Source organism: Mixophyes fleayi, chromosome 9 (assembly GCF_038048845.1).
Source record: "Mixophyes fleayi isolate aMixFle1 chromosome 9, aMixFle1.hap1, whole genome shotgun sequence".
In the NCBI taxonomy this organism is placed as follows: domain Eukaryota; kingdom Metazoa; phylum Chordata; class Amphibia; order Anura; family Limnodynastidae; genus Mixophyes; species Mixophyes fleayi.
Window position 1 is genome coordinate 12,653,571 of NC_134410.1, and position 14,522 is coordinate 12,668,092.

At 41.2% G+C, this 14,522-nt stretch overlaps 1 protein-coding gene across 3 annotated transcripts in view; it reads left to right on the forward strand.

The window, feature by feature from the left end:
• The window catches only part of COL11A2 (collagen type XI alpha 2 chain), a 106,367-nt gene extending 93,828 nt beyond the window's left edge, over window positions 1–12,539 (forward strand). For all 3 annotated transcript variants that reach the window (XM_075186463.1, XM_075186461.1, XM_075186462.1), the window contains 15 exons: window positions 154–207; window positions 2,373–2,426; window positions 3,531–3,584; window positions 3,732–3,839; window positions 6,012–6,065; window positions 6,184–6,237; window positions 6,799–6,906; window positions 7,020–7,073; window positions 7,629–7,664; window positions 8,988–9,041; window positions 9,812–10,061; window positions 10,482–10,594; window positions 10,677–10,745; window positions 10,910–11,143; window positions 11,365–12,539. In XM_075186463.1, the coding sequence (XP_075042564.1) occupies window positions 154–207; window positions 2,373–2,426; window positions 3,531–3,584; window positions 3,732–3,839; window positions 6,012–6,065; window positions 6,184–6,237; window positions 6,799–6,906; window positions 7,020–7,073; window positions 7,629–7,664; window positions 8,988–9,041; window positions 9,812–10,061; window positions 10,482–10,594; window positions 10,677–10,745; window positions 10,910–11,143; window positions 11,365–11,511 (1,443 nt within the window). In that variant the 3' untranslated portion in view covers window positions 11,512–12,539. The remainder of the gene's footprint in view (window positions 1–153; window positions 208–2,372; window positions 2,427–3,530; window positions 3,585–3,731; window positions 3,840–6,011; window positions 6,066–6,183; window positions 6,238–6,798; window positions 6,907–7,019; window positions 7,074–7,628; window positions 7,665–8,987; window positions 9,042–9,811; window positions 10,062–10,481; window positions 10,595–10,676; window positions 10,746–10,909; window positions 11,144–11,364) is intronic.
• The last annotated feature ends 1,983 nt before the right edge of the window (window positions 12,540–14,522 follow it).

A 14,522-nucleotide genomic window follows, 5' to 3' on the forward strand; every position in this document is an offset into this window, starting at 1 on the left:
TAGTCAGGGATGGTTATATATCCCTGTGGTACATTTATTCTGATCTATGTCTATTAATGACCAAATGAAATAATCACAATCAGAAGAAAATGGTAATTTACATGGAGTGTAATGAATAAATCCTGGTGTTTAATGTGTGTTTTTATCTCTCAGGGACAAGATGGAGCAAAGGGAGAGAGAGGCGAAGATGGAGAGCAAGGAGAGGCGGTGAGTGACCGAATAGTATTACAGTGACATCTGATGCTGTATATAAGGGTATAATTGTATACTAGCCTTTATTTATATAACTCCAACATATTCCACAGAGTTGTACAATCAGTGAATGTTTATTCATTCCCATCAGTCCCTGCCCCAAGGGTGCTTACAATCTAAAGTCCCTACTACATGCACAGGAACATAAAACTGATTGTTTTTGGACCATAAGAGCCAACACTGGTTGAACACACGAGCTCCAGCCAGATTGTAGGAAGAGAACCCAAGACACTACGAGGGAGCAATGCTAACCAATGTTCCACCATGCTGCCCATATACCCACCTCTCACTCTTCATGTACCTATTCTAGTTTGTAATATTCCACACTGTCACTTGGTGTTTTCTTACTTACCTGAGACTTACCTCCCAACCTTTCAAGTCTCAGTATGCAGATGTGACTTATCATCTGCATACTGTGGAGGGAACTATACTGGCGGCTTAACCAGAGTGCCGCCTATTTGCTGGGAACCAGTGACATCACTGAGGTGCTACCTAATATTCATGAGTCCTGACTTATATTCATGAGTCCTGACTTATATTCATGAGTCCTGACTTATATTCATGAGGACTGACTTATATTCATGAGGACCGACTTCTTGCTAATTGATAGACTACACTCTCATGAATAATGGTTCAGCACAGAATGCAGCTGCCTCCACTCGGGGTGCTCCGCCCCCTTCTGGCGGACTTGTTTATTGCTGCTCCAATCTTCCAGTTGTTCGACTTTGGTCGCTCAGTGCTGGAGTGAGTGCAGTGACTGCGTGAGTGGAGACGGGGTGGGATAGAAGCAGAATACTCCATCTCCTTCTCCTCTCCCTACTCTTCTAATGCTGTCAGTCGGTCCTGTTCCAGCAGTGATAGGCTAGTGATTGGAAAGACTAGGTAGATCAGGAACGGTACATTGGTGACCAGGAGGCAAGTCACCCCTAACATGGTGCCACCTGAGATGAGGTTCTCTGCTCACCTCATGGGAGGAACTGACATGTCTCCACTATATTTAGGTGACAGATACCCTTTAATCCAACCTCCAGTGTGAGGTATAAGTGCTTTCAAGCAATACCCACCACAACTTACTAACATTTTATTTTAATTATTTTGTATCCAAGTGTTCCATTGTAGAATGCACAACTGCCAAGTTGCACAAAATATACCCAAATATGAGGTCTTGTAAATCTTTCCAACAGGAGTCTGATTAACTGAGGATCTCACTCTGACATACATAATGTCATTATTCACCATTATTCCTTGATTACTTCTGTCTCTATGCTGCTTTCTCTATAATACCACCTATGTGCCTCAGCAATTATGGCTCAGCTATTTATCAAAAGCCTGTCTTGTGCACTCACTACTCTACATCAACTGCTGGCGATGTGGCGCGCGGACATCGCGTCACACACATTGCCGGCAATTACGGTAGAAATCTCGCTCACTTTCCCTCGCACCATTATGGGGTGAGAAAAAAAATGAGCGGAGATTTCTGGCAAATCACCGTCACACAGAAGTGTCTCGTGGACGTTCCGGAGACACTTCGTGGCTAATTGAATTCCCCTCCTTAGATTAGAAGTGGCTTTTGGTGGTGGTCAAACATGACCTCACTTAGTGTATGGATAATACCAATATATTTTATTCAATTTTTGTTACTGAAGGATGTAGGTGACATAATGCAAAATCACAATCTAAGTTTCTATGATAAGAGTACGACCATTATTTTGTTTATATAATACATTATATTGTTTTTCTGAACCTGTAAATGTATGACCAGGGTTGCCAATTGTAGCCAATAAAAATATACAGAACGTTAATAAGAAAAAAATAAGATTCAATATTACTGCATACTGATTAATTAACGTTTTGACATTCTTCTGTCTATGAAGGGAGATACAAATACTATAACTGATATATAATAATGCAAACTAGTGTAATATAGCATTGTCCATCACTTTCCATCATATAACCAGTCAGTACGATGGTCCATGCAGGATGGACCTACAGTAGAGGTACGAACAGGACAACACATTCAATGAAAGTTAGATTGCATCTGTCTACACCTCATATATATTTCTCCATATATGTATCCAGTTTGTGTCATCTTAGTGTCATTTTCTTTACTTCTCTATTAGGGATCTCCTGGTCCTACTGGAGAGAACGGTCCCCCAGGACCATTAGGAAAACGAGTAAGTGAAAGTTCCATAATTCCATGAATAACTTTTAATTTACCAGTTCTGTCACTCTCACCTTTCTCTATGTCCTTTACTTGACTGCATGACCTATGTTAAAAGTGAATGTTCCAGTTTCACCTCATCTGTGGTTTGACTGTATAATCGTGAAACATTGACTTGGTAATAACCGACACGGAGGTGTGTTAGGTCAGAGAAAGTCCCCAGTAAGATTACGCTACTCAAGAGTACAATATGTGATCATTACATACAACAGTAGATGGCAGCAGTATTACCAAGTAGAGGTTATTCCAATGTTAGTTTCCTTCAAGGGTACAGGCCGTCTCTCAATACATTTTGCTCCCATCATAATCATATTTTGTCTAGAAAATGCATACATGGTTCATCATCATTAACATCTATTTATATAGCGCCACTAATTCCGCAGCGCTGTACAGAGAACTCACATCAGTCCCTGCCCCATTGGAGCTTACAATCTAAATCATACTAACATACATAGACCAAGAGAGACTAAGGGCAATTTAATAGCAGCCAATTAACCTACCAGTATGTTTTTGGAGTGCGGGAGGAAACCGGAGCACCCGGAGGAAACCCACGCAAACACGGGGAGAACATACAAACTCCACACAGATAAGGCCATGGTCGGCAATTGAACTTATAACCCCAGTGCTGTGAGGCAGAAGTGCTAACCACTAAGCCACCGTGCTGTTGCATATTTTTCCCTGGAACTTGCCAACACTGACACTGTTAAAGGAGAAAAGAACATAATATGTACTTTTAATATTTATAATTCATTATATTAATGCAAGTACCTATCAGGTTAGGATATAATATGTACGGCAAAGCCTTGCAAAATTATGATAAAGCCTTATATATCTATGTATATAACTAGACTTATAGCTGCATTGGACATTATAAATCACAGACGACCTGTATTACAACATATAAAATTGAATGTTATACAACATAAATATGGGATGAAATCTCAGCCACTTTATTATTCCTTTACTCCTCTCTCTTCATCACTGTTTCTTCTCTTCCGATTCTCTTTGTCTCCCTTTGTTGTTCTCTCTTGGGTCTCACTCTCTCTCTTTCCCGCAGGGTCCTGCTGGTCCATCTGGTCCTGAAGGCCGTCAAGGAGAGAAGGGAGCCAAGGTAAGTCCTGCTGTATTTGACCCCAGGAGCTTGCAATTAAATGCCCGGAGGATTGAATTTGGAACAATATTGTGACGTTCTCTGAGTTATAAAGTCTCTGTTGTTACATTAGAGCCTCTATCATAACACCTATCATATTGGTTTCAGGGAGAACATGGTGCTGTAGGTGCTCCCGGAAAGACAGGCGCTGTGGGTCCTCAGGGATCTCAAGGCAAACAAGGCCCTGACGGACTGAGAGGAATCCCTGGAGCTGTGGTGAGTGCTAGAAAGGAGTTTGTACATAGTTGATATTATGCAAATATAGACAGTTGCCCTTGGCACTGAAATGCCGGAGTGCCATGTAGTGTATGTCCTCTCTTACCACATATCCACCAGTCTAGGGCTCAAGCTGGCCACACACACGGCCATATCATGACAGTAGACCTGATCACCAAACGACTGGATCAGTGGCCAGTTTATTCCCCAAGTTGTAGGCCATACACACAGATTTGGTTGTTTGGTGACTTACCGAAAAAGTGGTTCATATGAGAACTCAACACAGTCTGGTTTCCGATGACTCATCACTCTGCATTGGTAATATGGTAATTGACAGATTGGGTTTTCTTTTGTCAATGCTATTATGATGAAATTGTAGCTGCCATGTGCGGAATGGTGCATTGTACTTGCAATCCCTACGCCGTATAGACAGTTTCGTTGGTAAATGAATATGACATTTAGGTTACAAATTGAAATGTATGACATTCACTACGCTATGATCCTTACACAGTGGAGCAGGATTCTGTAGGTTTAGTTGCAGGAACTAAATATATCATCTTATAAACAGACTATCCAGAACCGCATGGATCCTCTTTTATCAAATATTACATTCCGTGCTGTTTAGGATAAAAAAAAATATAAGTTTGCAACTCTCTGGAACTCTGCAGAACATCACACTGTTCCTGTACTGTATACATATTGATATATTTTGCATAGTCTTTAATGCTTGTGCACCAAGATTACAACTTAACTGAAATTATATGAATCCTTACTTCATTTAGGGGAACACTATTTGTTCCCACTTAAAGTACCCATACTGAAATTTTCACGCCCCAATTAGACAATTTTCATTGATCGCAAATCGCAGTATGTATAGGCCCAAAAAGACTGCCAATCTGGATCAACATCTGATTGGACACTAAGTACTGTCTGCTGAGTGCCAGCAGCTAAATGATAAACTGGTGTATTAGTAAAATATAAAGCTATCCAGACAGGCACCTATAATTAGCTATTTATACACAGCCTTGTTAGAAGACCATAAACCATTGTACATTAAATGGTCTTGTACAATAACATAATGCCAGCATCTATCTACAGATGAGGCTCGAGGCCCAGAAGTATCATAAAATAAAATGACACATTTAAATTGTACAATCAGACACAACTGTTAAAAATGTTATTTTTGATTCCAAAAAAATATATATCTTTCAGAAATAAGCTTCTGGGGCTGGGAGGTTGCAGCCATTCATGCTGAGCTGGACTTTCCGGTTTGCATTTGCATATAAGATTAAATTAGGCCTCTTATTAATAATGAAACTTCAAATACACATAACTTACAGTTGGTGTCATCTATTTTCCTCATAAAATGTGCACAATTTAACCTCTGTGCTTAAACTGATGCTGCACAGTGTAGTTGTACATCTGAGCAGACACTTTGTACAAATTCTGCACATAACTGAAATGAAGACCGGTACTGGGAACCAACATCTTAATTACTTTGAACTTTTCCTTTTAGTCTCCTAAAATAGTGCACCCACGATCCAAACATTCAGCCTGTGCGCTGAGTGTGAGGATCACTTTCCAGATCAGATGCTCACATGGGTGGCAAAACTGCACAGCGACCGTCACTTGGAAGCTCACACTGTTAGTGTAGTCAGAGGATGACCCCACACAAGGAGATAGCTGTCATCTTCAGACTGCATTGAATACAATTTCTGATGATTTGTTTGATTAGACAGTTATAGGTCATTATCCTTGTTTTATGACTACATACTTGGAGATATCGGAGCTACCACCAGATATTGTCAGAGATATAGCCGTGGTGTGGTCAGTTACACACAAAATAACATAATATGAGGACCTTGTTGGTGCAAGATTATACAGAACAGAAGGGAGTTAGACAATGACTCTCTGCTCAGTGATGTCTTCCCAATCTTGGAACTCAATTGTAGACTGTTTCCCTCGATCTGGCTAACTCCAAAATTTGGAAGTCAGATGCACTCATATTAATGAGCTCCACTGCAGGACTGTGTAAGATTATAACATTATCCTTTAAAATGCTTTGTTTGTATCTTCTGCAACAACGGAGGGGGCTTCAGAAACGCCTAATTTCTGGAACCTATATATGTGTTTTTGCCCAGCTCTTATCTCATCTTCTCCCGATGTCTGTAGGGTGAACAAGGTCGTCCTGGAGCAACAGGCCAAGCTGGACCCCCAGGACCTGTGGTAAGTGAGATATCTGTAGGCTCACAATGTTAGTTCTATGCATAACAAGAAGTGTATATATATATATATATATATATATATATATATATATATATATCTTAATCTGTCTGTCCTATAGGGACCTCCCGGATTGCCAGGACTCAAGGGAGATGGTGGACCCAAAGGAGAGAAGGTGAGAAACTTATCTTATGTACATATTGTGAATATAAAGAACAAGTAAAGATAACATATTATAAACTCCTGTAAATATATGTGCACACAGTTCTGATGTCAGATTCATCATTCAATGTATATATTTATAATTATTACACGTCACCCCGGGAAATCCTTGAAATATGGCATGCAGGGGTTATAGAGGTTAAGTAGAGAATCTTTGTCCTACATAACATCTAGCAGCACAGTAGTGATTGGGCGCACGCACACAAGACTGGTGCAGAAACTCACCACAATGCACTTACCTGTCTTGAACTTTACAACAGAATAGAACTTTGTTATTACACACGTGGTGGGAATATTATTACTCTATAGTGCAGGATGTGTATTATACACATGTTATACTAACATAGAAGTCATACTCCATTTTCATGTCACAAGATACATATTTCACTTTTCTAATGTATTTTGTAATCTTTACGACGTGTTTTTATGTCTGGTCATACGTCATTGGTATTATACGTATTACTCTATAATAAGAGCCACAACACAGAGTAACTTCCTTCTCTCCAATCTACAGGGTCACCCTGGACTTATTGGCCTCATTGGACCAACTGGAGAACAGGGAGAGAAGGGTGACCGAGGCTTGCCCGGACCACAAGGGTCAGGGGGACAGAAAGGAGAGACTGTGAGTAGTGGATCATCATTCAGTGGCAGTTTTTGATAATTCCATTAAATAGTAGTTGATTGACTATTATATCTTATTGCATTGTCTGACACCGCCTCTCTCTCTTCCTGTAGGGTATTCCTGGTGTCACAGGTCCGATTGGTCCCGGTGGATCCGCTGGTGTTCCTGTACGTTCCTTCTTTTGTCTGTCTCCAATATTAAAAAATATACTGTAGCTCTCTGAATGATCTTAGCTCCTGGTTCTGATTGGTTTAATTCTCACCATTATTCTAATCTCCCCATGTTACGACCGTTGTGTCTCTGACTAGTACAGGATCTGGGAGCCAATTCGCTTTTTTGCATAAAATGAGGGACTTAAACAAGGACTTAAACACATAGACTAATAGAGTGATAAGGACGGACAATGAAGGCCCAAGCTTCCATTTGTTGTAGACCAATATAAAAAATATAATTATAATTATGGTTCATTTAAGGACGTGCAAAAGTGTCAAACCCTAGTGGAAATGTTCTTTTGTGACGCCATACATTTACTTTTGCACAATTGCACACGACTTTACAGGGAAGCGCATGCATCTGCAGACCACAATGGTTCAAAAGTTTGAGTTTGAGTGAAAGACACTTATATTTATTTAGAACAACATAGACCAAATGTGGATAAGTAATGTGTTGTTGTTGTTTATTTCCATTATTTGACTTTTATTTTTTACCCTTTTTCTATTTAGGGGCCACCAGGACCTAAGGGAGCCAAAGGAGCCAGTGTGAGTAAACTGACTTTATCCCCAAAATACACATCAGACACCCCATAACTTTCCTGTCCTGCGCTCAGTGCAGCATCCTCTAGAAAGAAGCCACCCCCTTTCTCCATTCATGATCACCTTTATGAACCCTAGACTAGGACGCCCTGACTTCTGTTATCCTAAACCCAAGCAGCCATTGACGGATCTACCTCCGTAGCAGCCAGTGCGGCTCATATGGGGCTGGTGGAGGAACCAGCGAGACAGTGGTCTATCTGCTATAGAATACTACCTGCTCGGAAGAGAAAAGAGGTGGCTTTAGCGCTGACGCCCACCCTCCCAAATTTAGCTATGAGGCCCGGTGATTAATTGTTACACCCCTGAACGCAACCCTGTTAGTTCATTCAGGGGCGGATCTAGAAAAGTATCCTACCCCGGGCGATTTAGGGGGGGGGGGGGGTGTTAGGCCCCGCCCCCTTTTTGACTTCAAGGCTGCCGGCGGCTGCACAATATGTGCAGGTCCGCTCGGCAGTGACAGTGTGCTGCCCGGCTGCTCTGATTGTGTTTAAAACACAATCAGAGCAGCTGGGCAGCACACTGTCACTGCAGAACGGACCTGCACATAGTGTGCAGCCGCCGGCAGCAAGCCCCCCCCCTCTGGATCCGCCACTAAGTTCATTAGGAACCAGTGATGTTGCTATTGATGTATGAGATAGACAATAACAGCAACCCTGACACTAGTAGGTTATACAGAGGTACTTTGTTTAATCAGGAAGAGTTCCACATTCCTAGAAGTAGGATTACCTCTGTCACAATCATTAGTGATACTTTATTAAACTCTATAGTCATGATGCAAAACAGACTCCTTTTATCTCCCTGATGCTGTTATTATTCATTGAGTGTTTTCTCCCCACAAGATTGTATAGATGAAATATAACCACTAACGTTGAAATATTAACTGCAGAATATTTGCACAGTACACTATAGATGGGCACATACACACTCATGACCTAAGGTCTATGAACACTAATTGGAGATTGGATAGAAATTAGAACAGAAGTCGGACCATGAGCATTTTATGATCATTCCTTTTTGCTTGTAAGGCCCATGATTCTGTTTGCGCATTGACTTTTCATTTATACTTAGGGATCAATAGTCCCTATTCAAATCTCTATAACAAGTCTGTTCACCATGCTGTGAAAGGAGAGGAGCGTAGTGGGATGGTGCCTGGGTGGTTAATATGCCATTCTTCCAGAGTTTCTGTTCCTTCACCGCTCTTTCTCACTGAGTCACCTGGCCGCCTCCTGCCCAGACCTGTTATCTCACCTATCTATCTTTGTTATATAGGGTCAAGCTGGAACCAAGGGACAGAAGGGAGTGCAAGGTCCAGCTGGACCTCCGGTAAGTTATACTTGGTCATGTTGAAAAGAACTAATACAACTTCACCTTGTATAGAAAGGAGTAGTTAGCATTATCTATGTGCGTGAGATAAACGTCTTGTCAATATAGAGTGCTTGTGTTACTTAGGATATAATTTAGTGATCAGCAGCATGTGTGTTTTCTGGGGAGGGCTGGTGACAATTGGAGGCTGGTACATGTAGATGGCCCATAGTTCAATAACCAATCACATTTAAAGGAATGCAAAGTTAGCAGCTTATGATGGCCTGGCTGCCATGTCCTCCTGCATAATAATCCTGGCTGTACCTATTTCCATTCTTAAAGTATTGTAGGGAATTCTGCTGTTTGGCCGCTGGTATGGGCCACTCACACTCAATAAAGAGCTTCACCAGCAGATTCTATATATAGTGTCTATACACTGGGGACGGGGCACTGATTTCAGAGCTGAAAGAAGCCCCACCCATTTATCAGAGCCAGCCCTAATCTATGACAGTCAGCGACCTGTGGGGGCATCCTGACCCTCTTTTCCAGCCCTCCTCTGTGTATTACTGGCAATTTCCTATTGTGGGATTACTTTACTGAGACTGATTGTCTAACCCAGGACAACACAACCTGTTGTTGTTCTAGTGCTGAACTACAACTCAGAGCACGTCTGTAGAGTCTGGGATTCCTGCGTCTGCTTTAACTCATAAAATGTGTAATTAAATCTCTTTGCCTTCCTTAAAAGTATAGTGGATTGGGCATAAAACAAACCCTCTTCTCCATGTCTCTAGGGACCCCCAGGTGAAGTCATCCAGCCGCTGCCCTTCCAGATGCCCAAGAAGAACAAACGTTCCATCGATGCCAGTCAGTTCATGGCAGACGAGACCACTGGGGATTATGCAGATGGTATGGAGGAGATCTACGGGTCCCTTAATGCCCTGAAGAAGGATATTGAGCTAATGAGGACACCCCTGGGCACCAAGGAACACCCAGCGCGGACATGCCAGGACCTACGACTGTGCCACCCTGAGCTTCCCGATGGTAAATAACAGCAGCGTCTACTCTTGTAGGGTAAAATAAAGTGGTATTTGTAAAATGTAAGCGGATTTATATGAAGTCACTAACTAGGCAGTACAGACTGACACAATGGGCAAACTAAAATGAAGTGACAACTTCTTTGTAATATATACATTTTCTTAGTTAATACTATTTTAAAGCATTAAATATATGAGAATTCTGTAAAAACTATTATGTCTCACAATTCATAGTACTGTTTCTTCCTCCGATGAGGTCAATTACTGTTGCCAGGTCTGCAACTTGTGTGATGATACCATTCAAACCTCTCATGAATATGATGCAAGATTTGAATGATATGATTTTATTTATTTGTGTGAAGTCATTCAACACACACTTAAATCTGGTTGTGATCGTATTATCACTGTAGCTACACTCCCCTTTCAGGCGAATATTGGATCGATCCAAACCAGGGCTGCACACGAGACTCCTTCAAGGTCTTCTGCAACTTCACAGCGGGTGGGGAGTCTTGCGTCTTCCCAAGCAAGAGTATTGAGAAGGTGAGGAGAGGGATTCAATGGTCACGCTCAGGTGGGTGGAATACGAGACTAGGTTAGTAACCCTGCTAATTGTGTCATGTAGGTTAAGATGGCCTCCTGGAGCTCTGAGAAGAGAGAGACCTGGTACAGCAAGTTCAGGAGTGGTAGTAAGGTAAGGACATGAGTTGGGTGGGCTGACGCTGTATATAAAATGCGATCTTGAGAAAAAGATGGTGGATACCTTAATATCGATGCAAATATAATTCACTGTGATTTGTGCCTTTCTTTCTCTCATAATAAATTACTTTTATCCCTGTGTCTCTGTCTTCCTGGCAGTTCTCTTATGTTGACTCAGAGGATAACCCCATTGGAGTGGTCCAGTTGACCTTCCTCCGCCTTCTGAGTGTCTCTGCCCATCAGAACTTCACGTATCATTGCCACCGATCTGCTGCCTGGCACCTGGCCTCAGCCGACAGCTACGAAAAGGCATTGCACTTCATGGGCTCCAACGATGAGGACCTCTCCTTCCACACGAGTCCTTACATCAAGGCTCTCAGAGATGGCTGTGCGGTGAGTGGGGGGAATAAAAGTTTGAATAATGGGAGAGGAAGTTCACTACAAATATCAGGACATTTCCGCCATGTCTATGCATGCATGTTATGAACTGATTATACATTTTGTACAGCTTTAAATAAAGAACCAAACCTATATCATCAATATTCTTGAAGCTATTCCATAGTAGGTCCATAATTTATCAACATCTACATATTGATCCTTTATTTCCCCTGCAGATGAGGAAGGGCACAGACAAGACGGTGCTAGAGGTCCACACCCCACTCGTGGAGCAGCTTCCTTTGACAGACGCTATGTTTATGGACTTTGGAGAGACCAACCAGAAATTTGGCTTTGAAGTGGGACCTGTATGTTTTCTGGGCTGAGGCAATTTCTTAAATAGAGACATCCCCCCCACCCACTTGTATCCCCTTCTGAAAAATAAAAAAGGTGAAGCCCTTCCCCCTCCATTCCTGTACACCAGTATTCAAGAAGCTCAGCTGATGAGGAGCAGAAATCAAGCCCCTCCGATGAGGTGGAACAAGAGACCAAAAGGCCCCGGTCAACACGTGACAATGACCTAAAGCTGGGTGGATCTTCTGATGACCAAAGAAAGATTTTATCATAGACTTTTAGCTAGAATTATTTCAGGCTTTTTTTTTTAATAAAAGGTTAAAAAAAAAACACCATTCCCATGCAGAAAAAAAGATAAAATGGTGTAGACACCCCACGTCCTACAAAATTCCCATCAAGGACACTGTGAGACACCCATTCACCCATACAGAGCTGTCTCTTCCCTTATGTTTTCTTCCAAGTTCTTATGTCTCCGATATTTAAAAAGAACAAGTGCAGATGCCTAAACAGGACTCTTATGTTTTTTTTTCTTCTGTGGATAAATGAAAGTTTTAAATATTATTTAAAAAAAAATAATACAATTGTGATAAATGTCCTTTCTCCCCTGCACACAAAACACGGGCGAAAACAGATGTCCTGAACCAATGAGAAGAAAAACAAAATCTGTGAACCAGTTTTCACTATGGTGCTCGGAGTAAAGCTTATTTTTGACCAACGTCATGATATAAAAAAAAAAAAAAACCCTCACAGGTGCTCAGAGTATTACTGTGTAATGTTTGTAAGTATTTTTTGTATTGTAATATATAATCTATAATTTTGCTGCTTTTTATTTTTATTTCTGTTATTTTTTTTTGTTCTTATTCTTTCGCATGTCCATAGAATACTTCCTGCCTGGACTATCCACTTCCTGCGCGCCTCTATCCACTGTCCCCCCCCCCCCAAGTTCTTGTTCTCCAGCCTGATCTGTGTCTACCGTTTCCTCCTCTTTTATTTAAATAAATGATGTGCAAAAGGTGAAATCCACAGAGGAATAAAATTGCAGGATGGGTGCATTTCTTAACAGGGGTTTTGGGGTCAATTATTCAGAACTTATCAATGGAAAAAACACGTACTGGACAAACAATGTTGAATGTCTTTCTACAAACACCAATTAATTGACCTCCAATTTACTTACACAACATGATTCCTTTAGTTGATCAAGGTGTGTCCAGAGAGTTTATGTCGAACCACTTAATTGCCAAAATTATTTAAATTGGCATTGTTAATTGATATGGTTCATTCACAGCGAATAAGAAGAGTAATCATGGCAACTGCCAATTGGAATGTTTGGCTGTTCTTTCCCGTCTACAATGAAAGGAATTGAATCTATCATTGGAATGGTCAAGTAGCCGGAGATGAGCTGATGGAACTTGAGACAGTAACTTGTCCACCAGTGTGACTGTGTTAGTGAGGACAGGTCTACATATAACAGGGGCAGTATCACCAGAGTAGGGGAAGCAAGGAAGAAGCCACTGGCTCAGAGTTAGATAGTGAAAGTAGCAAGGTTCCTCAACAGCACTGACTAGTGATGTGAGGCTCTGTCACACTAATGGGGTAAAATTGTGGTGTCTGTCACACCTCTATAACACAAAACACATCCAACATGTTTTATATATTATGGAAATGTCCCAAAGTAGATCATTATACATACTGAGAATATGGTAGTGGATGTTCCCCAACAGTACAGAATAGTCCCTTGAGTTCTTGTAATGGTGTCAAATGCAAGTTTAAACATCCAAACTCCAATGAGGACTGCGCCATAACTAACCAATGCTCAATACTACAATGCACTAATTTATTCTTTACCAAACTGAACCATATAGACATACATTGTATCCTTGGTAGTTGCAGAATCTGATATGACTATCAGAGACAAAAGTACCCTCTGTCTCTAGGGCCCCTATACAGATGGGTCTAGGACAGTCATATGAGCTCTGGCTATAGTTTGGCCACATTACAAAGCAGTTTACAGAGAAAAATCATTCACATCAGTCCCTACTGCAGTGGAGCTTACAATCTAGATTCTCCAGCCAATTAACCTAGCAGTATGTCTTTGGATAGTGGGGGAAAAGGAGGAAACTCACACAAACACGGGAAGCACATACAAACGGCAGATATAGAGGCGCTGGTCTGAACTGAACCCATGATCATCAGTACTGTAAAATACATGGAAGTTCCATGTATTTTACAGCACTGATCATGGGTTCAGTTCAGACCATGATGGAACTTCAGTGGAGAAGTCGAGGAAAGGCTGACTGTGTTAGAATTGCTCAAAGGGACTCTCAGCTGACTTGTGGGAAGCCACTCGGTTGTACCGGCAACCAGAATTCACCATCTCTACCAGTAAGAGTACATAAATAAGAACAAAACCTACTTCTCAGAATAAAACACACCCAGCTACACAGCATTTATACAACAAAACAATCTGCAGGTTTCAACCAACTTAATTCAACCAGTCATAGGTATATTTATGTTAGGGCTGAGAATGAAAAATGTTTGTTTATTTACATGGAAAACCAGGAGTTTAGAGTAGTTTAGAATGTTCCCCTTTGTCGTGCACATTTTATGTAACCAACAAAGCTAAAAATGTACTATTAAAGTGTATAATTTAGGGTTTGTTTTTATAATGAACACATTAAATAATTTGGCATGGTGTATTATTGGCCCACACTGTGTAACTGGAAAGGAGAATGTCTGTCATGGAGAGAACATGAAAGGTGAATAATCATCAATAACAGGCATCATCCAGGGGTCAAAAATTGCTTCATGTATGATGTCTATGATTTGTGATGAGTTTAATGAAAATCTAAGCGATTTATTGAGCTAATAGGTGCATTTTTAGTACTAATTCATCCAGATCTCTGTCATTGCATCAAGCCAAGGAGGTTTGCAATGCAACTTGAAAATGATCATCCAGTGCTACACAATTCTGGTAGTTGGAGTTGTGGTTGATGGTGAATAAACTGGAATTGCCTGTTAGACCTGGCAACACTACACGCTGCAT